The 24756-nt window shown below is 44.1% G+C and overlaps 1 protein-coding gene across 1 annotated transcript; it reads left to right on the top strand.

Moving 5' to 3' along the window:
- Positions 1–3318: 3318 nt before the first annotated feature.
- LOC135540216 (leucine-rich repeat neuronal protein 1-like) lies at positions 3319–24162 on the top strand. The gene is made up of 2 exons (XM_064966703.1): positions 3319–3754; positions 20023–24162. Exon 2 carries the CDS (start codon positions 20270–20272, stop codon positions 22430–22432), a length of 2163 nt encoding a protein of 720 aa, XP_064822775.1. The 5' UTR covers positions 3319–3754; positions 20023–20269; the 3' UTR covers positions 22433–24162.
- The last annotated feature ends 594 nt before the right edge of the window (positions 24163–24756 follow it).

Here is a 24756-nt window from a genome sequence, read left to right as displayed (position 1 = left end):
CAACATTATGTGCAAAATTAGTTATAAACAATGTGAAAAAAATAGCACAATTGGTTAGGAGCCTGTAAAACGGCAGCCATCCCTTCTGGCGTCATTATTAGATTAGAGGATAGTCTAACCTTCTTTCTATTGGCCAGTGCATTAAAGCTGTTATGTCTAAACTGCCCTAATCTTCATTTATTACGAGCAAGGATGGGACGTTAAATGGAGATGAAAGAACAGAACAATCCATATCTGCAATTTGCACTACCTCTGCATTAGCTAGCAGATTAAAAGGACAAGTTGCTCTCAATATTCTGTGGAGGCTCTGCCTTAAGTCTGCAGTACATTCTCACTCTCATCTCAGAGTGAAATATGAACAGACTTCAATCAGCCAGTGGAGGAGAGCAAACGGTGTGAGGCTCGACAGTGGTAATTAAAGTGCTGCATTTATGGAGGAAACTTCAGAGACATGCAGAGGAGAACAGACCTTTAGACAAGTCTGGATAGTGCAGGGATGTGCTCTGTTTCAGGAAAGACAAGTGAAGACATGTTGCTGAATGTTGAGGAGGCCATGTTCCAAGAGTGAAAGGTCACACTATATGGCAGCAAGACTGTTTGAAATGTCTGAGAGGAGGAGTGTTTGAGCTCCTTCAGCCTGGATCTGTAGTTACTAATCAGTATAACAGCAAGATGAGGCTGAGTGAATGTCTCCATCTGGTCCTGCTTCCTCAGAGAAGTGTCAGTAGGCCCATACATGGCTGACGGGCAGTGGTCTTGACAGGCTGACCTCCCTACTGCCTCACATATAAATGCCATGTCACTCTGGCCAGGCATCATACTCACACTCTGATCAGACTCTCTCACTGGCCCTCTCACTTCTACACATTATCCTGGAAATGAGCAACAATCAGTCACATTAATCTCACTCTGTCTTATCACTGTCCATCATCAGACATGTGTTGTTTAGCCTAAGATTTATTTGTTTTAGTTTTTACAGCTATCTACAGAGCTTAATTTAATCACACTGTCGCGGGGTAACTTTCCTGCAACGCAGGACATTTTAAACTTTTAGCGTATTTGAGGTTTAAAAAGGCTTCTGAAGTTTATAATTTCCACTTTGAAATTTATGACTTGATTTTCCCTTATGAAAAATGTATCAACCCCTTCAAAACTGTCCATTAATTTTAATCCACGTGATCATTTCGATTTCCTGTTGCTGCAGGATGATTATCCTGCTGTAGCTCAAATTAAGGTCCTACATCTGTATATCAAAGCACTCTTAAAAAGTATTAGTTACTATTAAGTATTCCTTACATAGTCCATATTCTGAGCTGTTTTAGTTTCCCCCTCACTCCCCCTTACATTTCCCATAAACAACCCAGTCATTCAATTGCAGCTGGCAGCTGTGAGAGCGATAGCGATTTGGTCATTCCAGAGGCTGTTCCTTTGTGAGATCAAGCGGTATTAGAAACTGAGACACAGAGCACAAATGTGTTTGTTGTTTCTGCTCCCCAACCTCTCCTTTGAAGCTGGTTATGTGATGTGGACTTTGGTATTCACAGAGACTCATCCTCTGGGCAGTTGACAGGGCCTGATAAACCACACTGTTTAATGCACAAGTTAATGGGAGGAATCAATAGCAGGCATCGATACAGAGAATACAAATCACCGGAATTAAAGCAGGGAGCGCTTGCCCAATAGTCTATCATTACTGGAGCATTACTGTCCACACATCCCAGCGTGATATGCCTAGAGAGAGTGAGAGGGTCCAGACATCCCAGCGTGATATGCCTAGAGAGGGGTAGCGGTGCAAGATGCAGGCTTCTTCCTGACATTCCTCTCTACCTATTTGATGAATTCATCTGTGCCCATCCAGCTCCAGACAGCCTGTGTTTTCACTGCAGCCTCTCTCTGACAGGGCCAGAGCTTGCCATCTGTCTTCATCTCTCTCTGTGGGCAGGGACGGACGAATGGACGTGGGCATGGGAGGAGAAGTGAAAATAAGACCTTTTCTCCCCACCTGCCTCCTACCCGCTTTGAAACCATGGCTCATGCACATTCTGCAAAATTTTGTTTCTCCTTCCAGAAAGGAGGAATACTCAGAGTAATTTTGTTAATGGCTTGGTATCAGTCCTTAATGTATCATGTTTGACCAGTCAATCTGCCCACAAATGCATATGTCTTTTTATGCCTAGGGATCCTAGATAGATGGTAGATATGGTTCAGGATTAAAGCTTTAAACCTGCAATGATTTTAGTTTCAACCTGACATGTTCACTTTCAACCGTAGTAAATTACTTGCCAGTTATAAACCGTAGATATCAAGAGTGTGCATATCTCGTCTCTATAATGTGGTGGAGTGCATTGGGATTATGGTGCTTTAAAGTGAAGAACACTTAAAGATAAAATCCAGGATCTTCAAAGCTTACAAATTTGTAATTGAACATTGAACCTCTGGAGCATCACTGGAGAACAGGCAGTGGGAGAACGCCAAGGAGGGAGGGTTCTTCCCCCTCCCACCCCACCCACACATCTCCTGCTCTCTTTACATCCATCCATCTCATGAAATCAAGTAAAGTGACATTCTTGAAAATACATTTGACCATTTTGACATTTACAGAGCACGGTAGTGATTGTTTGACAGAAACAGCACAACATTTAGGCCTACTGTATACAACATGACATGGATTGCTTGGAGTGTAAAGGGCCCAATATTGTTCTAATAAAGACAAGTTTCCCAGCAACACATGAATGTGAAGAGAGCAGAAGATTGATGTAGGATGGAGATGTATGGATGTATGTTTTGTTTATTCCATGTGTGTTTTGTTTATTCCATGTGTAACTCTGTGTTGTTGTATGTGTCGAATTGCTACGCTTTATCTTGGCCAGGTCGCAGTTGCAAATGAGAACTTGTTCTCAACTAGCCTACCTGGTTAAATAAAGGTGAAATAAAATAAAATAAAAAAATTAAATAAATGTAAAGAGAGCAGGAGATGGATGGACGATAGAGGTAGAGGAGCAACTATTCATGCAGGCAAGAAAAGCAACAAATTATGGGTTGCATATTAAACAGCTCTAATTAGAGGAACTTAACAACAGCAAAACAAAGAGGTACACTGTCTCCCAACAGAAGCACCATTTCAAACGCCAAGGATGGAAGAGGTGTGTGTGTGTGGGGGGGGGGGGGGGGGCTTTCTCACAAGAAAAAGAACCCTCCCTCCTTGGCGTTCTCCCACTGCGCAGACCTAGCGCCTGCCTATGATCGCGACATAACAATCCTCGAACAGATGGTGCTCTGCTTGAGCGAGAATGACCAGCACCATCCAGCAGCCAATCGGAAGCAGCTGACTCGTTTGGACAGTGGTTCTCATATTTTCCTTGGAGGAGCACTAGGTTACGGTCGAAGAGTAGAATATCCGCAGACAACTAGTCAGTGAGGTTGCAGGTGGCGTTTCGAAGCGTTTAGATGTCTCTACAATCTACACCATGCTTTCCTCAAGGTTAGCCTACATAGGAACCGTGCCTTAATGAATATGTAAACGACAAACCGCTGTAAATAGGCTACCCGTTGCTGCTTGAATGGAATAGATTAAGAAATGTTTTACACTATAATAAGGAATCCAATTAGGCTATCTATGTATTTATTGGATTTATTTGTTGGGTATGTAGGTTATTGACGCATAGAGGTGAAGGCTATTTGCACAAACCTTAAGTTACTGATGTCCAAATAAACGGGATGCAACTGAGAAGAGAGGGGCTTGCATGTCAATGAGGTGAGCCCTATACTTCACATGATTTATTTTGCATGAACAAAGACAGAATATGTTAAACTGAAGCTGCTTCTTCTGTAGCCTGCTATGTCCTCTTTCGAGGTATTGTGCAGTAGTATGAGAACAGGTGGATGTGAATGTTATGGGAGCAGGAACTCTATTGCCGGACACTTACTTCCACAATAAGGTTGTGGCCAGGGGGTCATAGCTAGTATGCTATCAATTTTCCTGGAAATGTATAATTTTCCCTAACAAAATGGTATTTGTTTGCCAACAACCTACCGTTACTGCATCTCTGCAAGGGCTTTCTGTGCATGGGTTTGGAGGGACACACGGACAATATTATACGAAGGAATAACTAATAGGCAATCGGTTTCTATAATAATGTCATATTATAGGCTATCTATATGATTAATCAGGAGTAGCCCTACGACTACTCTGCATCTGCTGTTCTATATCTGCATTTATATTATTGTGATTTGGCTATATCCGGATCAGAAATATTACATTTTCAATCTCAATGCGTCAAATAACATGCTCGGAAACAAACTTTGATCCTCCTGCGGCACCGCTCACCGCTGCAACGTTGCAAAAATGTGATTTGCATATACTTGTGAATGCATTTCGGCAAATGTCTCGATTCTTTCATTATCGGCAGAATAAATCGAACAGGAGACAGGTCTTCAAGAAAAAAAAAGTCAAGAGAACGGGGTTGTAAAGGGGGGCAGGGAGTGGGGTAGCCTATTGTCATTTTAAGAAACGCCTCTGCCGTTTTGCAGCTGTTGCTCCTGTGTAATAGCTGAGGTTAACTCAAACTGTTGTCTCACAAGCTTCTTATTCACCCTTTGTATGTCCAACAGTGTTAACAACACTAAGGCTAGCCTATGGTAGTGAAACAGTATCTTTGGTACTGTCTTAACCCTCTTGTTGTGTTCGTTTCATGTTTAATTCATTCTGTGTTCCCGGTCCAAAATGACCGCCCCATTATAGCTGATTATAAATCCATAATAATACATATATATATATATACCTAATGTTATGTTAGATCTTTTTACCAACTTAAGTTCTTGTGAACAATACAAGTTTTGAACTTCTATTTTCTATTCATGGCCTGTAGTCCTCATTGACCTGGGCTCATAGAACTTGTTTTTTAGTTTTAAAAAGCATAATACATGGATTATTTTTTACGATAACAAATACTCAGATGAAACATATTGTGCTATTTATAAGAGACTACTTTGTGTCAACATTTACAAGGATTCTCTCCTCCTAACAAGTGTCATGATGATCAAATATATTACAGTATGTTTCGGGAGTCTCACATACAGTATATCGTTTGGATCACTGTGCTCCCGTGGGGGTTGCCATGGAAGCCAAGAAGGGGAGTGAGGTGTGTGTGTGTGTGTGTGTGTGTGTGTGTGTGTGTGTGTGTGTGTGTGTGTGTGTGTGTGTGTGTGTGTGTGTGTGTGTGTGTGTGTGTGTGTGTGTGTGTGTATGCTCAAATACACATGCATGCGGGGGTCTGGGAGAAGAAGTGTGAATGGGCATGTGCCTGAACTCAATTTTATACACTAATTGTAGTCTCACCCAATCATTTCTAATGACCGGTCATTTTTGACCAGGAACACCACAGGTGTACAAAAGTTAAATAAAACACCCAAAATTGAATGAAAATCATCAAAATGTATTTTGTGTGTTCAGATGCCCTGTGTGGACAAAGTCATGGAACTTTATGACAATCAGATTAAATTAACTACATTTTTCAGAGAGAAAATTGTAAATTGGTCCAATTCGACCGGAACACAGCAGGAGTGTTAAGGAATTCAGTTGTGTTATCAGTCAGTCTGTTAAAGTTGTAATTCGTTAGTATCACTTAGATACAGAGTTCCATTGTTTTATACCCTGTCATTAATTGGTTGCTATGATATCAAGTTGCCTGTGCTAGAAGTACCAAAATCATCACTTTTCCCACTGAGCCTCAGTCAGTGTTGGCAATATGACATAGACACTGAAAAATAAAGTGTTGAGTTTGACCTTTTCTTACAGCAGGTCAAATAAAGAGATGTCATCCTAAAGACAACACTGGACCTTGTTTGGAGCCCTATGTGATATGTTGGGATACAATCTCATGTCAGATGGATCTTGAGAAACAGACAGTGAACAGCAGGGACATCCATTTCTCAAAACTCAAATAACAAAGTATTAGGAGGGGAAGAGGAGTGGCAAGGTGCCTGAAGAAGGTTTTGGCTTTTTTTCTTTCGGTAAACCCCGTGGGCATAACTCCCCCTCCAACAAGCACACACACACACAAAGGCCTGATAATAGGGTGTGTGTGTCTGTCCACCAGGCAGGGTTATTAGGAGACATTGAGAATACTACAATGTCCTCCACCATGGAGAAGAGAGTTCCCTTGGGGCTGGGGAGAGGGGGGGCTGGGGATGGAAAGGGAGGGGAGGTGGAGTGGAGGGTGTTGCAGCTCATGCTTCTCCCATTATTCTTGTAAAAAGGGTCAACACATTAGGATCTCAGAGGTAAGGCATGGTGCAGGCTAGACAGCTGTTAAACTAATTATGTTCTCATAATCTGCTGAAGGAATCATTCTGTGCAGAGTGTAACTTTTACAGTGGGCTTATGGGCCCAAACCCCCAGGCTTAGTAGTTGGACATTGCTGTTGTATTTTGTATTTTCTCATTGCGGAGGGCACAGGCTACAAATACAGGCATACATTTCAGGTAACACTTCCCTTTAGTGTTCTTATTACTGGAAAGACTCAACACTCCTGTCTCACAGATAGTTTATTACCTCTGCAGAGGTGTAAAATGAGGAGTTATCAGTCCTTGGTTTGATGAAGGTGAATTTATCATATTCTAATCTAGACTACAATCAATATGCAGCTTTTCGTGTTAATGCTATGGACATGAAGCAGCTGAACCCTTTTATGCAGGACATAACTTCAGTCTTCAGCCAGCCAGCTGTCTCTGCTTGTATTATACTGTATTCTGAAACAACACACGTTTTCCCCCTTAACCCTCCTGTATGTAGTAACCTATAACCCCTCTACCACACTTTTAGGGGAATATAGTTATTTTAAGCCTTTCTGGGGGGGGGGTTATCTTCTCTGTGGTAGTTACCAATTATCTTTGCCAAGCCCAGCCCACCAGACTGTTCCCCTCTTAGAGTGGTGTAAATGTTCATGGGCTTTTAGGAATCAGCATGACAGATTCAGCATTTTTTTTTTTTAAATCTTGGACTTTGTTTGCACTACTCAAATGAACCAAAAGAGTGTGTGGAAAATCTAATTTCTAATTTTATATTGCTCCTTGTCACTTAAATCATAGTCATCTTAGGAAGTTTTTCTTTGAGTGTGAGTGTCCGTTTAGAAGAGCCATTTGTGATGGTGGAGAATTGACTTATTCGGTTTTCCCTAAGGGAAGCCTTATCTTGTTTATGTTTATTATGTCAGAATTATGTGATCGGATTGTATTTCTTCTATTGCTCACATCTCTGGAAGGATTACGCCCTGTGAACACAGGATTGGAAAAGTAAACACCTTTCTCCTGGGGGAAAAAAGGATTGCGCTCCTCAGCACATAAAGACCTGGTGTCTGACAGCCAGGGTACAAAGCAAATCATTAACCATTAGCATTAAAAAAACAATCCTGTAACTCAAATCTTTATCAATTGTCAGTTTTTATTCATGTATTCTTTGCATAATTCTATTTGATCTGACTAGAGGTACTTTAGTTAAGTGAACTATTAGATGTTGCAGGACTGTGATTATGCAGGTTTTATTGTAATGTATAACAAGAGTAAAGCTAACAATTTATTCAAAAAAAACTCTTGTTAGTATAGTATATGTAGTCTGAGACTGTACCAGATATTTGTGCTCTTGTCCCCTTAGGGTTTGGTTGAAATACTGTGTATGAATGGATCATTTTTCCTTACATACCTTCCTTTGTTTAGTTTAGCTGAATGTGAATAGACTCACACAATACTGCATCATTAAGGTAAATATGCAGTGACTTCAACTAGACCTATAGTAAACTGAGTACAATCCTTACGGAAACCAAAGAGAGCACAATTGTCATTACCATCTATTCAAAATGATTACATCAAATGAAAGCCAACATGGAAACTTAAATGAAATAGAAAATCATTCTGTAACATTGACCGCAATAACTTTTTTATTGGTGTTGAAAACACATTTTGTTCGAGACTGTTTTGCAAAAGAAATATGTCCCTCCATGGGACCCATAAGTGGTGGAAGTGGACTTTGTGTTCTTGACAAAGAACAGACCATTTTCTGGATCGAAAAGGTGTCTCACTCAGAATGAATACATTTCATGGTTTTTACATGCCATTTTTGTTGTCACAGCAGGCAAGCTATGACTACTGTACATACCAGGAATCATAGATCCCCAAGAATCATGTCCACCAGGGAGTTTTGCAGTTATATGTCCTGTGCTAAAGTAGCATTGAACCCAAATGAATTCATACACATACTCCATCTCAATAGTACTACAGACACCTGTGATCTTCAAATCACTTACCCATGGGATCACATAGTTTACTGTGACTACTGTAAGGTTAAGTAGGTTAAGTACCCAATTGGAAGATACAAAGGCAGTCCTGATTCAAGCTAAAGAGCTTTCTGTTTCCTTCCATGTTGTGCTGTTTTCTTCCCCCTGATGTGTGGATGTGGAGGCCAGGTTTCAAGGCTGGCTTCCTCTGCATGCTGGGTTTCCTCTGGCTCTGAGCCCTCTGGGCTCAAGGCTGTGTCAGGGTAGTCTCAACGCAGCTTTACAGCTGTTTATTAATACAGCATCTGCAAAGTTCACAAGCTCTCTTCAACTGTATTGTCATGGTTCCAGTGTAACGGCATTCTTCACGTGAAGGAGAGTCGGACCAAAATGCAGCGTGGCTATTGAGATTCATGTTTAATAAAAAATAAAATAAAAAACTGAACACAAAAAAAACCATAAGACAAAAACCACACCAGCCTATTTTTTTTTATATTTTTTATATTTTTTATAAAAAATAATTTATTATCTTCAGTACCATTCATTCTTTACAAATCATAATTTACATACATACACAAATAATTATATTTTTAATTAAACTAATTAAATTAAACTAAACATAAACCCCAAACAAAAACCTCGGGGGAGCATCTTCCCTCCCCGTCACCCTACAAAACACCTTTCCCTATCTCCCCGTCCCTAATCTATCCTTTTACAAATCTAAATGACACCCAGCCCTAAACCCACCTTCCACCTCTCCCGAGCAGCATGCTGCCCCCACTTCCTCTCCTCCCTCTTCATCCTCCCCTCAAATCTCCTTCCACTCTCCTCACTATCCCTTCCACCCCCAATCTCTCCCTGTCTTCTCCATGTTCAGCCTTGCTTCCCACAGCCCCCGTTTAAAGAGACTCATGAGAAGCCAGAGCAGAAACCTGTCCCTATCCGTCCCTCTCACTCTCCCTACACCCCTCTCTAACCTGGCCCACGTCAAAACAAAATCCCCCTTTACCAAACCTAACAACCCCCGTGCCCTAGCCCATACTACTCCGGCAAAGGCACAGTCCCAAAAGACATGACGCACAGTCTCCTCCCTGCCACAAGAGGATCTTGGACAGGTGGGGGATTGCACTAAACTAAACCGGTACAAGATGGAACGTACCGGCAAACACTTATGAAGGCTCAACCAATTCAGGTCCTTGAGCCTGTTGTCCAGACCCCGCACCTGCACTCCCTCCCAGACCGCTTCCGAGATGCCTACTACAGGCGCCCGACTCTCTGCCTTTCTGACCTCCTCGTACAGGTGCCTATGATCTAAACCTACTCGGGCAACTTCAACCTCAGGGTGCGCACGCAGCCACTTGGCCGCATGACCAAAGTGCCACGGCAGCTGTTCCGCCCGAGGACCCGTGTTAGACCACACCATTATGCTTCTCGCCTGATACGAGAAAAACACCCGCAGGAGGTAACCGGACGGGTGTATCACTGGCTGAGCAAGCTCCGTTAACAAGAAAGAAACAAAAATTGTGTCCAGCTTGAGGGGAAATGTGGTACCCCCCTACCTCCCTCCCCGATGGGACAGATCATGCGTGCCCTGGCGACCCACTCATACCTGCCACTCCACATAAACTGAAACACAAGCTTCACTAGAGGCCTTCTCAGACAAGCCGGCAATGGGTAGATGTATGCCAAATACAAAAGCGACGGCAACACATCCACCTTTAGGACCAGGACTTTGCCCATAAAAGACAAATACCTAGCTTTCCACATTGCTAGCTTCCTCTGTACCACTGCAATACGCATGTTCCAGTTTAACGTCCGCCGCCTGGAGAGCCGGAGGTCTCAAAATGGACCCCGAGAATCCTCAGGGCCCCCTCACAGAGAGATAACCCCCAGGCACATCCGTTCTACCGCGCCATCTTCCGAAAAACTTGACGGAAGACTTTGCATGGTTCAGAACTGCTCCCGACGCCGAGTGAAATCCCCAAAGATGGCAAGGGACCTTGTCAGGCACGAGTCCTTGCACAACAACAAGGAAGTGTCGTAACGGCGTACTCGTCATATTAACACGCAGTCCACCACTTCCAGGGATCAGCAGACCTTCCACCGCTGTGTCTGCCCTAATGGCAGCCCCCAGAGGCTCCATGTACAGAACGAAGAGGAGAGCCGAGAGTGGGCACCCCTGCCTGACCCCAGACGAGAGGTCAAAAAAGTCACCCAAGTGACTATTTACACTAACTCGGCACCCCGCTCCGACATATAATGTACGAATCCATCCTATAAACTTCTCCCCAAATCCTAATCGACCTAACACTCTGAATAAAAAGGATCTATTCACGCGATCAAAGGCTTTCGCCTGATCTAGCGCTGCTACCATAAAAGGCAGTCCTCTATCTTCAACCCAAGCGATGGAGTCCCTGATTAACTGTAGGTTCCATCTAATAGAGCGGCCCATCTACCCCGCACGTCTGATCCTCATGAACGACGTAGGGAAGGGCTGTGGTTCAAAAGCATCTGCTAAAACCTTTGCAAGTAGCTTGTAATCTACACACAGCATGGTCAACGGCCGCCAGTTGCCAAGGTCAGTTACTTCCCCCTTCTTATATAAAAGTGACAGCACACCAACAGCCATTGATCCCCCCGGGACCCCCGTCTCAAGGATGGCCTTCAAGACTTCGAGGACCACTGGTCCAAGTATACCCCAAAACTTGAGATAAAACTCAGCCGGCAGCCCATCCATCCCAGGCACCTTCCCTTTTCCCATCCTCCTAAGAGCGCTCTAAACCTCTTCTAGTGAAATCTAGGCCTCCATCACTTCTCTAATGTCCTCCGGCAACCGCCTGGACAAGTGTTCTAAAAACACATTTCCCTGCTCTACATCTATTTCCCTTTCCTTAAATAAACCTTGGAAATGATCAGTTGTCACCCTGACCATATCCTCTGGTTCTCTAACTATACTACCATTTTCTTCCCTAACACCATGCATTACCTTCCTACTCCTTCTTGCCCTAACCAACTTAAAGAACATAGCAGAACAAGTCTCATTATGTTCTAGAAAGCCGCTATGCGCACGCTCCAGGAAAGCTCGAGCCTTCCGCTCCTGCAACTCCCTGAGCTGCTTCTTTAGGGTTGAGGATCTCTCCCAGTCAAACGACCCGCCGAGGTTGCCTGCCTCGTATTCGAGTTCAATTAACCTTTGGATACGATCCACCTCCCTCCTCTCCTCCCTTTTTTTCCTCTTGCAATACCCTATTATAAAAGCCCTAATCCTCACCTTAACTAAATCCCACCACACTAACACCCCCTCACACATGGACCGGAGACCCTCAAGCCTCCTAAAGAAAACATAAAACCCGTCAACAAAAGCCTGCTCCTCCAGCACATCCCGATCTAGCTTCCAGTACCCCTTACCAAAGAGGCAGACCGATGACCCCACCTGCAGGAGCACCCCGTCTGTCAGGACCCGGTTTCGAACCTGGGTCTCCGGAGTGAGAAACAGTCACTTAACCAACTGAGCCACGAATAGACAGCAGAACCCAGAAGATGAGGCAGACACAGCAGTACTTAAGACGGTGTATTTAATAAAGAAAAAATCCTAAAATACAAAAAATGGCAAATCCAAAAGGAGGTAGGAAAAACACAAAAAGACCTCAAAAGAAACTCACCAAAAATAAACAAAAACAAAAAACAGAATACCACAAGAACGTCACCCGGAATCGACAAGAGCACACAGAACACTAGGGCAGGGTGCTAACATACAAACACAGATACAAACACAAATACAATCAGGGGAAACGAGACACAGGTGCAAATAATAATGGGGATCAAGGGAAAAACATAGGGACAAAAAGCACAATGGGGGCATCTACTGACCAAAACCCGGAACAACCCTGGCCAAATCCTGACACCGTCGTGATCTGAAAAGAAAACAGGCAACAGCCGCCCAGACAACTTTCCCAAAGACCTGGGTACAAAAATATAATCGAGCCTCCGCTCAACCCCCCTGGAGTTACGCCATGTAGGACCGTCCATTTTCGGAGTAGTGTGCATACCACCATCTACCAGACCGGTCCTCCCGCCCCGCTCCGTGGCTCGACGACTCATTGCGAGCTCACAGAACAGGGCTCCGGGCAGCCGAGCGGAAATGGAGGAAAACTCGCCTCCCTGCGGACCTGGCATCCTTTCACTCCCTCCTCTCTACATTTTCCTCCTCTGTCTCTGCTGCTAAAGCCACTTTCTACCACTCTAAATTCCAAGCATCTGCCTCTAACCCTAGGAAGCTCTTTGCCACCTTCTCCTCCCTCCTGAATCCTCCTCCCCCCCCCCCCTCCCTCTCTGCAGATGACTTCGTCAACCATTTTGAAAAGAAGGTCGACGACATCCGATCCTCGTTTGCTAAGTCAAACGACACCGCTGGTTCTGCTCACACTGCCCTACCCTGTGCTCTGACCTCTTTCTCCCTCTCTCTCCAGATGAAATCTCGCTTCTTGTGACGGCCGGCCGCCCAACAACCTGCCCGCTTGACCCTATCCCCTCCTCTCTTCTCCAGACCATTTCCGGAGACCTTCTCCCTTACCTCACCTCGCTCATCAACTCATCCCTGACCGCTGGCTACGTCCCTTCCGTCTTCAAGAGAGCGAGAGTTGCACCCCTTCTGAAAAAACCTACACTCGATCCCTCCGATGTCAACAACTACAGACCAGTATCCCTTCTTTCTTTTCTCTCCAAAACTCTTGAACGTGCCGTCCTTGGCCAGCTCTCCCGCTATCTCTCTCAGAATGACCTTCTTGATCCAAATCAGTCAGGTTTCAAGACTAGTCATTCAACTGAGACTGCTCTTCTCTGTATCACGGAGGCGCTCCTCACTGCTAAAGCTAACTCTCTCTCCTCTGCTCTCATCCTTCTAGACCTATCGGCTGCCTTCGATACTGTGAACCATCAGATCCTCCTCTCCACCCTCTCCGAGTTGGGCATCTCCGGCGCGGCCCACGCTTGGATTGTGTCCTACCTGACAGGTCGCTCCTACCAGGTGGCGTGGCGAGAATCTGTCTCCTCACCACGCGCTCTCACCACTGGTGTCCCCCAGGGCTCTGTTCTAGGCCCTCTCCTATTCTCACTATACACCATGTCACTTGGCTCTGTCATAACCTCACATGGTCTCTCCTATCATTGCTATGCAGACGACACACAATTAATCTTCTCCTTTCCCCCTTCTGATGACCAGGTGGCGAATCGCATCTCTGCATGTCTGACAGACATATCAGTGTGGATGACGAATCACCACCTCAAGCTGAACCCCAGCAAGACGGAGCTGCTCTTCCTCCCGGGGAAGGACTGCCCGTTCCATGATCTCGCCATCACGGTTGACAACTCCATTGTGTCCTCCTCCCAGAGCGCTAAGAACCTTGGCGTGATCCTGGACAACACCCTGTCGTTCTCAACTAACATCAAGGCGGTGGCCCGTTCCTGTAGGTTCATGCTCTACAACATCCGCAGAGTACGACCCTGCCTCACACAGGAAGCGGCGCAGGTCCTAATCCAGGCACTTGTCATCTCCCGTCTGGATTACTGCAACTCGCTGTTGGCTGGGCTCCCTGCCTGTGCCATTAAACCCCTACAACTCATCCAGAACGCCGCAGCCCGTCTGGTGTTCAACCTTCCCAAGTTCTCTCACGTCACCCCGCTCCTCCGCTCTCTCCACTGGCTTCCAGTTGAAGCTCGCATCCGCTACAAGACCATGGTGCTTGCCTACGGAGCTGTGAGGGGAACGGCACCGCAGTACCTCCAGGCTCTGATCAGGCCCTACACCCAAACAAGGGCACTGCGTTCATCCACCTCTTGCCTGTTCGCCTCCCTACCACTGAGGAAGTACAGTTCCCTCTCAGCCCAGTCAAAACTGTTCGCTGCTCTGGCCCCCCAATGGTGGAACAAACTCCCTCACGACGCCAGGACAGCGGAGTCAATCACCACCTTCCGGAGACACCTGAAACCCCACCTCTTTAAGGAATACCTAGGATAGGATAAAGTAATCCTTCTCACCCCCCCGCCTTAAATGATTTAGATGCACTATTGTAAAGTGGCTGTTCCACTGGATGTCATAAGGTGAACTCACCAATTTGTAAGTCGCTCTGGATAAGAGCGTCTGCCAAATGACTTAAATGTAAAATGTAAACCATGGCAAGCCATTAGCCTAGCAATGGCGCCTGCACTGTTATCCCCCCTCTTCCTAAATCTGTATTAAAATCCCCCCTATCACTAATTTCCTATTTGTAACACACAGGGGCGTCAGACAGTCCACCATCTCCTTCCTGTCTGCCACCACCTGTGGCACATACACCACCACTAATCTAAATTTACAATCCCTTATCGTGACATCCACCCCTATAACCCTCCCCTGCATTACAACAAAGGAATCTTCCACTTTTACCTCCCTGTGCCCACACAACATCCCTACCCCAGATGAGTGCACCCCCCTACACCCCAAACCGACTCTCCCTTGTCCCACTCCCTCTTAAATCTACTAACATCCCCTCCATCCCTCAGGTGAACCTCCTGTAAAAAACAAAAATCAAACCCCACACCCTCCAAATAACTAAAAACCACCCTCCTCTTAACAATATCTCTTAAACCCCTTACATTTAAACTAACAAAAGTAAAATTAGACTCCATGAAAAAATAATAAAACAAATACTAAACCCAGACAGAAAAAAAAAAACAGGAGACTCACCCGATGCTCCCCTGCTCCATATCTACCGGTGAGAACACCATCTGTAATCTCGACATCCCCCCCTCTTCCTCCATCACACCATCCCAGGATGCAGGAATAGTGTTTGGCTTCGGGGTGCCCTGCACCCTGGGTCTACCCCCACAATCCTCCCCCTCCCCAGTGTTGCAGCTGGTTTGGAAGAAAATTGGGGAGGCTGAGTCCCCAAACAAAAAACTCCCCACCTCCTCCTGTACCCAGTCCTGAGTCTTGTTAGGTGTGTCCCCACCCAAATGAATTTGAGAGTCTTGGGAAACCAGCAGCAACCCAGAGGTTTCTCCCACCCCCATCACTCTCTTGGCCATCCCCTCCCCCTCACTGTCGGCCAATCGCACCCTCCTCTTCACTCTCTTCTTTGGTGATGGCGGCAGTGGAGAGATACCACCCCCTCCCCCCGCCAGCTCCTCCACCATACCCCTCATCTCTTCCACCATGTCACTTTCCCCCCAGTCCACTTGCTCTTCCACCGTCTTCTTCTCTACCATTCCTCCCTCACTTTCTTCTCTCTCATTCTCCTCCACTCGGTTGCCTTCTTCCACCGCTTTTCCTGGTTCTCCTACTCCCGTGCCTTCCGTTTCCTTCTCTCTTCCATCCACCGCTTCTTGCTCCTCTTCCTTCCTTGTGGCCTTCCCCTCTGGACTTGTAGTCTTGTCATGAGGCATGTTTCCTTCCCCTCCTCTTCTTCCCCCATCCCCCGCTCCTGCTCCCCCCCAGCCGCAGACGCATATGACCTCTGACGGGCCGGGCACCCCCGCCACAGGTGTGCTGACGAGCCACACCCATGGCATGTCTTAGGCTTGTCACAATCCCTCGCCTCGTGATCCTCAGATCCACAAAATCTGCATTTTCTCATGCTGCACGAGGCGAAAATGTGTCCATAGGCCATACAGCGCCTGCAAAATGGGGGCTGACGTGCATAAAACAAAGTCCCACTGTCAGCCCCAAGGGAGAACATAGCAGGAGGATGAAGGTATCCACCATGTCCCTTTGGGTCCTCCCTGAGGAGGGCCTGGAAACCTCTCCTCCCATTCCAAAACCAAAGGGAGTCTTTGAGGTGCCTAGCTGAGGAAACGTTATACATGTATCTCCCCAGAAAAGCCCTCACCTCTTCATCCTTAACATAAGGGTTGTACATGTTAACAGTTACAACCCTAAAGTTATTCTTCGCCAGACTTGATATTTCTTAGTGGCACATCGCCCTCTCACCTCCCACTGCTCTTGCCCTTCTAAGGATATCATCATGTTTTTCTTCCGTATGTAGCGCGACGTTGTATGCTCCCTCCAACGAGTTGCCTTGGAAACAAAACACGTCCTTCACCGTCAGCTTTAGAATCCCCATCAATATAATTATTCCAAAAGATTCTCGTCCTAACGGCTCCAACTCCTTTTCCTTCCAAGCAAAACGAATCGTGTTAGCCAGCCCAATCCCAGGGATCGACCGTGATGATGTATTTAGCACCATCTCCGCAAGGAGAATGGCGCTCGTTCTTTTCTCTTCCAATACAAGAAAAAACGAAAATCCAAAAGTGACCGAAACTGTCCGGTGAAAACTAACACAGAGACAGGAACAATCACCCACAACACACTCAAAGAATATGGCTGCCTAAATATGGTTCCCAATCAGAGACAACGATAAACACCTGCCTCTGATTGAGAACCACTTCAGACAGCCATAGACTAAGCTAGAAAACCCCACTAAGCTACAATCCCAATACCTGTGAAAAACCCCAAGACAAAAACACACCACATACCAAAACCTATGTCACACCCTGGCCTGACCAAATAAATAAAGAAAACACAAAATACTAAGACCAGGGCGTGACATCCAGACACTAATTGTCACGTTCTGACCATAGTTCTTTTGTGTTTTCTTTGTTTTAGTGTTGGTCAGGACGTGAGCTGAGTGGACATTCTATGTTTTGTGTTTCTATGTTGGGTTTGTTGTTTGGCCTGATATGGTTCTCAATCAGAGCCAGGTGTTTGTCATTGTATCTGATTGGGAACCATATTTAGGTAGCCTGTTTTGTGTTGGGTTTTTGTGGGTGGTTGTCTTCTGTCTTTGTGTCTATGCACAAAATAGGACTTTTTCGGTTTTTCACATTTGTTGTTTGGTATTTTGTAGTGTTCACGTTTATGGTCTTTATTAAACATGTTGAACACTAACCACGCTGCATTTTGGTCATCCTCTCCTTCAACGGAAGAAAACCGTTACACTAATGATACTCCCACCCCACTTAGACTTTCATATACATTTGTTAAATGTCACCCCCCTTGTAAAACTGAAATGTTTCCAATATAACTATTTTGATACTTGTGATAAATGTCACTGTTATCTCTGTCTGACATTTCAAAATGGAAACACCAACATTGGTTTTGTGTACACTGGTTTAGATTGTTGTCAAGGAAACCTATGAGAGCATGAAATAAACAAAAAAAATGGTGGTTGAGTCAATATTGGATTTATGTTATGCTATCTCAAAAGTCCCCATTAATCTATGGGTTTAACCTTTGGCTTAGACCTTCATTTGTAGCTTAATGTCAATATTTATACTAAAGCCTTTGTTTGGAATACAAAGTCTTAAATGAAATGATGCCCTCGTAAATGTAATCTCTCACACTGAAATGGTCCCTCTAATGTGGTTTGGAGTCATGGACAGAATCTCAGACTAACCCCACTAACCCATATCAGATTTAAACCAATGGTATCACTGGGAATCCTTTATCCAAAGTTTGTTAAACATTTTAGGGTCCAGTGAGCATATTTTTAATACTCTAAAACAGAGTTCCCCAACTGGCGGCCCACGCATGTTTTTGGACCCAAGTATTCCGAGCCAAAAATAAATACATGCTGAAGTTGTCCAGCATTTATGAAGTTGTTTATTATTATTTATCTTCATTGTTGATATGAAATAATGCAAAAACACCAGGAAATCATCTCCAAGTTATTTAAATTTTTGGAACTCTGTTCAACACACATTAGGGATTGTATACAAATGTAAGCGAGGTTTTAAATTATTATGTTTTAGTCAAATATTATATCTCAACCTAGTTGATGATCCTTGCCCTAAAACCTCAGGATTTAGCAACTTGATTTATTTTACTGCAATTTCCTTTTGGAAGCAAGGCATCCTTGCAAGACATTGTCGCTTTGCTGTATTTTTGATGCACTGTTGACTACATCTAAGCCTATTTAAGCCTATCAGTTATGGCTGTTTATAAACAGTGATTAAACACGATGAGGTAGGTTACAGCCATTTGTAGTTAAAGAACACAGTGATCTCTATCTCTCCTGAGGGTTACATTTCCTCAGACTGATTTCTGACTCCGCTAATCCTGATGGGTCAAGTCAATCTTAACCACTCACTCTGCCTTAGCATAAGAAACATGTCTGTATTACAAGTATTTCACCTCTTATTTCACCCTGTCCTGGGAGAAAAATCCCCTGTGCAGGAGGAGCTTGAACTTGTTTCATGTCACCCTTGCTCTGTTGCCAGACAGTTTTGCACTCCGATGAATATGCAGCTCTCTTCTTTCAAAGCCTCTTAGCAATATCTTCTTAAGTGAGTGTTGATCACAGATGTTGTTTGGTTGTAAGGTCTATGGCACTGTAGTACTAATGTATGTCTCTTCCATGGAAAGGGATACGCTCTTCAGTAAAATCACCTGATGAGGTTAGGGGATTTCTTAAGTGTTGCTCAGATTATAATGCCATACAGGACTCCGCCACAGTAGAACCAGCTAGCCTGGATATGGTGGCAGACCTTTCTGATTCCCACATCTGCATTATATATGTTTACTACATATACAGGAAAGGTTGGTACTCATAGTAAATCACTAATGTAAACCCTCTTCTCAGTTCAAATGGTCCTAATGCTTCAGTAGTTTCAGGGAGGAATCAGTACTTATTGATTTCCACATGCCACTTTCAGAACTCAATTACAGAGCCTTGTAGTTGCTCAAGTGTGCATTTGTGCCAGCCTCTCCTCTGGAAAATCACTAACACTCTTTAGTGACGGTAGCAAAAGCTTAGAAACCAACTCAATAGTCAGTGAAATCATTATTCTGAAGAACATTACCACAAAAAAAAGTATATTTTAATTGATATAACATGTTCACTTTAGGTTTAAAGATATTGTGGCCCATTTGTTAAGAGTCGGAACTGTAGTGCTATATGGGATGGCAGATGCCTGGAGCTGCTCTTCTCCAGACTAGACCGTTGGGCCAGATTCTGGCTTCACAAGTCCTTCTCCTAAAATCTCTGTCCTTGGATAAAAATCATTCTGGATTATCACAATTTATATGAATAAGTGACTGTTGAGGTTGAAGAGAAGTGTGAGGTATGTTCAACAAAATGCTGTGCTTGTAATGCTCACTGAAGGCTTCTCTCAGAAACACCCTAAATATGTTCAAAGAAATCCATCATATTTCTGTACCAAAACTAGGACACAGTGGACCCTTCATTAATAATCTAGGAACTTTTTTTTTTTAATTTACGTATCTCAGAGTATTTAATGATGTGTGAAGAAGCTAATGATCTATTCCTGATGGGCCTATTGGATAGATGAGAGCACTCAATGGAATTTGATCTTTGTCAAAATATACAAGTTCTGATGGGTGTTTTTTGTATTATTGTACATGCATTAAAACAAGCTGATTTCACATTTTTCCTCATAACTGATGATGCTGCATAATTCATATTAACAATCTCTCAGATGAAGATGTAAACAGAAGGCTTGCTCTCAACATCATCAGGAGCTGTGTTACAATCATGTTTTATTTAACATGACTGACATGTAACTTTCGGTAATATTATGTGACTGGACGTATGATACAGTGTACCCTTACATATACCCCTGACAATAGTTTTCATCAACTCCCTTTGTCTCATACATATCATTTTGTTATGCTATTTGTGCTCCTTTGTGTCCTTGTGTTAAACTAAACTATAGTGACTCAGTCTTTTTTTTGCATTTTTTTGTCTTTGTTTTACAGACTCACCTTGCAGTCCTGAGGTATTGATGAAAGAATAAAACTGAACAGTGGGAGACTCACTGTAACACTGGAACTGTTTCCTTGGAACCCCCTGGGCATAGTTTTCCATCTGGATCATTTTAGAGGGATACACCTACAGGTCAACACCCCCTCTGGTTAATGACAATCACACAGCTCCCTCCAAGTTCATCTACCCCTTCTGGTGTCCAACCCTGTGGGTTTAGACAGGTGAACGCAGACAGACAGCATGGCTAGAGGGAGGTTTATCTACTGTCTACTAGGCCAGTTGTTCACTGGCCTGATTCTGTTTTCCTTTGGACTATCCTCAATCCAGAGAGATAATGATTGTCCCCAGCAGTGTGTATGCGAGATCCGACCCTGGTTCACCCCTCAGTCCACCTACAGAGAAGCCACGACGGTGGACTGCAACGATCTCCGTCTCACACGCATCCCAGGCAACCTGTCCAGTGACACGCAGGTGCTCCTCCTGCAGAGCAACTACATTGCCAGGACCAGTGAGGAACTGGAGCAGCTATACAACCTGACAGAGTTGGACCTGTCTCAGAACAACTTCAGCAGCATCCGTGACGTGGGCCTCAGCAACATGTCCCAGCTCACCACCCTGCACCTGGAGGAAAACCAGATCACTGAGATGCCTGACTTCTGCCTGCAGGACCTCAGCAACCTGCAAGAGCTCTACATCAACCATAATCAGATCAACATTATCTCCCCCAATGCCCTCTCTGGCCTGCACAACCTGCTCAGGCTCCATCTAAACTCTAACAGGCTCAAGGCCATCAACAGCCGCTGGTTTGAGTCTACTCCCAATCTGGAGATCCTCATGATCGGGGAAAACCCTATAGTTGGCATTCTGGAATTTAACTTCAAGCCTCTTGTAAACCTGAGAAGCTTGGTTCTGGCTGGAATGGATTTAACAGACATTCCTGGAAATTCCTTTGTGGGACTAGATAACCTAGAGAGTCTCTCCTTCTACGACAATAAGCTAGTCAGAGTTCCTCAAAACGCTCTTCAGAAACTACCTAACCTCAAGTTCTTGGACTTGAACAAAAACCCTGTGCACAAAATTCAAGAGGGGGACTTGAAGAACATGCTGAGGCTGAAAGAGCTGGGCATTAACAACATGGGGGAGCTGGCCTGCATTGACCGCTTTGCCCTTGATAACCTCCCTGAGCTCACCAAGCTGGAAGCCACTAACAACCCCAAGTTCTCCTACGTGAACCGCCAGGCCTTCCGTGACCTCCCCGCCTTGGAGAGTCTCATGTTGAACAACAACGCCCTTAACGCCCTCTACCAGTCCACTGTGGACTTCCTGCCCAACCTGCGTGAGATCAGTATCCACAGCAATCCCATGCGATGCGACTGCGTTATCCAGTGGATGAGCTCCAACAAGACCAGCATCCGCTTCATGGAGCCCCTCTCCATGCTCTGTGCCATGCCAGCCAAGGTCAGAGGGCAGCATGTGAGGGAGGTGCTCCAGCAGGACTCAGCAGAGCAGTGCCTGCCGATGATATCCCACGACACATTTCCCAACCACCTGAACTTGGACATCGGCATGACTGTGGATCTGGACTGCCGAGCCATGTCCCAGCCCGAACCGGAGATCTACTGGGTCACGCCCATGGGGAACAAGGTGATGATAGACACCATGTCTGAGAAGTACAGCCTCAGTAGCGAAGGAACGCTGCGCATCTCTCACATCCAGGTAGAGGACTCTGGCAGGTACACCTGTGTGGCACAAAATGTTGAGGGGGCAGACACTCGGGTGACTGCTGTTAGGGTGAATGGTACTCTCTTAGACAGCACCCAGCTGATGAAGATCTATGTGAAACAGACTGAGTCCCACTCTATCCTAGTCTCCTGGAAGGTCAACTCCAATGTCATGACCTCCAACCTCAGGTGGTCATCTGCCACCATGAAGATAGACAACCCCCACATCACCTACACAGCCAGGGTCCCGGTGGATGTCCATGAGTATAACCTCACACACCTACAGCCTGCCACCAAGTATGAGGTGTGTCTCACCGTCTCCAACATCCACCAGCAGACGCAGAAGTCCTGTGTCAACGTCACAACGAAGCATGCAGCCTTTGCTGTGGAGATATCCGACCAAGGCACTAACACTGCTCTCGCAGCTGTCATGGGAACCATATTCGGCATCATCAGCCTGGCCTCTATGGCTGTGTACATTGCCAAGCGGTGGAAGAGGAAAAACTACAATCACTCCCTGAAAAAGTACATGCAGAAAACATCCTCCATCCCACTCAATGAGCTCTACCCTCCCCTCATTAACCTGTGGGAGGTAGACAGTGAGAAGGACAAAGAGGTGCCCTCCTCCTCAGAGACCAAACCCAGCCAAGTGGACACTACACAGAGCTACTATATGTGGTGATAGCTACTGGGTCGTTCCACCAATTCGGTGCCTTTTGAGAAGTGTAACTTGGTAAAAAAAAATGTTTGATTTCACCTAATATTATCATTCTGTCATAAAGAGCACATGTTGAACTTCATTAAAAACACATTTTCTCATCTCAAAAGGTTAAATACAAAATTACTATGGTAAGTGTCTATTAAGTGCCAAATAAAGTAACAGGGTTGACGGTAACAGGGTTGACGATTTCATCTAATATCAGCCATAAATCCCCTTGTGACAGGGGGAATGGAAGTGTGTTGTGTACAACAGGGAATGCAAGCTTCACAACAAAATCGAAGTTGTTAAAATATTTCTAGCCTGTCTATTGGTAACATGCTCAGTTTTCCACCCGCTCAGTTGTCCACCCGCTCAGTTGTCCACCCGCTCAGTTGTCCACCCCAAAACACCAGATGGCCAAAAAGAGTTGAAACAGCTCACCTGCTTTTACACTTTTTTTATATATATATATAAAAGGAGAGTTCAGTTTACGTAACAAGGTTGACCTTAAAAATAAGGGACAGATGAAAATGAATCACTAATCACATTAAATAAATAATAATCTTTTGAAATGACTTTGTCAAAGTAACAATAGCCCAAAAAACTTTACAATGATGGTGAAAACTTGGAGAAATGTTGGGGTTAAGTGGGTTCAAATCTTCCTAGAAGTCAGGTCACTGAGGGGGTACAGAGGGTCATGTAAAAATGCTGAATTTTTTTACTTTAGCAAGTCTTTATTCATATGGAAAATCAGATTAATTTAATTCTCCATGTGGTCTGTATTAATAAAGGGCACTTCATTTAATAATAAACAGAATTTCAAAATTAAATATTGTTCCGCAATTTCTACTTAAAATATCAAAGGGATGCAAAAGGCACTCATTTCGTGGAATGACCCTACTATATGGTGAAAGACACTACATGTGGGGTAAATCAGAAATCATTTTCTTATAGGAGCACAAGGACATTTCTTTCGCTTCTTTGTGTGACAGTAATATGACTTTTTTTTCTTCTGTTTTCTGCTTTGCTCATATGAGGCGAAGGACTGACTAGTATTTCAGACTTTTTAGCATAGCACATTGCCTTTCTTCTTGTGCTCCCTTTTTTGACACTCAATATGACAACTTTGTTTAGCTCCCAGGACTTGGTAGTCACTGTGCTTTATTTTTTGTACTTGTTTTGATAGCACAGCATGGGTATTGTAAAGGATTCAGTCTGGATCAGCTTGCAGGAGCTGGAATTGGATCCATTTAGATTTCTTTCTCTGGCATTATTCTTAGAGAATGCAATGTTTTTTTCTCGTAAAACAGTTTAACTGTTAACTGTTGTGCACTGAAATATATAAACCAATTTGTCTATGGACTCCAATATAAGCTGACAAAGTACGTTTAGACTTGATATACTGTCTATTGAATAATGTTAGCAATCGTTCTGTAATGTTGTATCAACTATAATTTGAACAACTTTTTTGACATTAGTAAACATTATTTTTTTATTTAGAACTTAAGTTTGCAGAGAAAACACTGTAAACCAGCAATATAAATATGAATGTTTATTAACTTGGTAAGTAGACATAAGGCTTTTTAAATTCTCAGAATATTTTATTTCATTTTGCTAGAATCTGTCAACGGTCACTGATTTTGTTGTGATTTACACATGCAAATATGTTGTATATTGAGGAACAAGCAAAAATAAAATGTATTTTCCTCATATTTTTTATACGATTTCGAGGCCATGTGTCATTATTTGCAGGCTATGTTACGTCAGATATTTAAAACAGGAAAAAATCTACTTTAGAAAATGTATTTATTAGTATGCACTAATTTACCATAATTCCATATGACTATCAAACTTGAATAAAAATGAAAACATCCTCTGCGGGGAGATAAAAATGTGTTTTACAGGATGACATAATGTCAATCCGTTTGAGAGTAGGTGTAGGCACAGTGTAGATTGTGTTAACGAGAGTGAAGAGATATAACGACAAAGATTGAAATGCTGCTAAAAGCAATTATCAGAGCATAATTCATATCTGTCCGTTTAGTCTCCAAATACTGTTGTAAAAAGCCTACGAGGAGCAAACAACCCTCCGAAGCCACAGATGAAAAGTCTGAAAACCAGGAAGAAGACATATGGGGATAAATGTCAAGACAAGCCTCCCAAGCTGATTGACTCCTAGATTTCACTGGACACAGATGACAGATCTTCAGGGTTTACATGCTGCCCACTGCCATTAATGACATGTAGGGCAACAGTGTCCTCCCTAGTCTTGTCCAGTCACCAGGATGAGATGAGATGGGTGTGGG

Source organism: Oncorhynchus masou, chromosome 5, assembly GCF_036934945.1.
Source record: "Oncorhynchus masou masou isolate Uvic2021 chromosome 5, UVic_Omas_1.1, whole genome shotgun sequence".
Lineage (NCBI taxonomy): Eukaryota > Metazoa > Chordata > Actinopteri > Salmoniformes > Salmonidae > Oncorhynchus > Oncorhynchus masou.
This window is presented reverse-complemented; position numbering and strand designations above follow the sequence as displayed.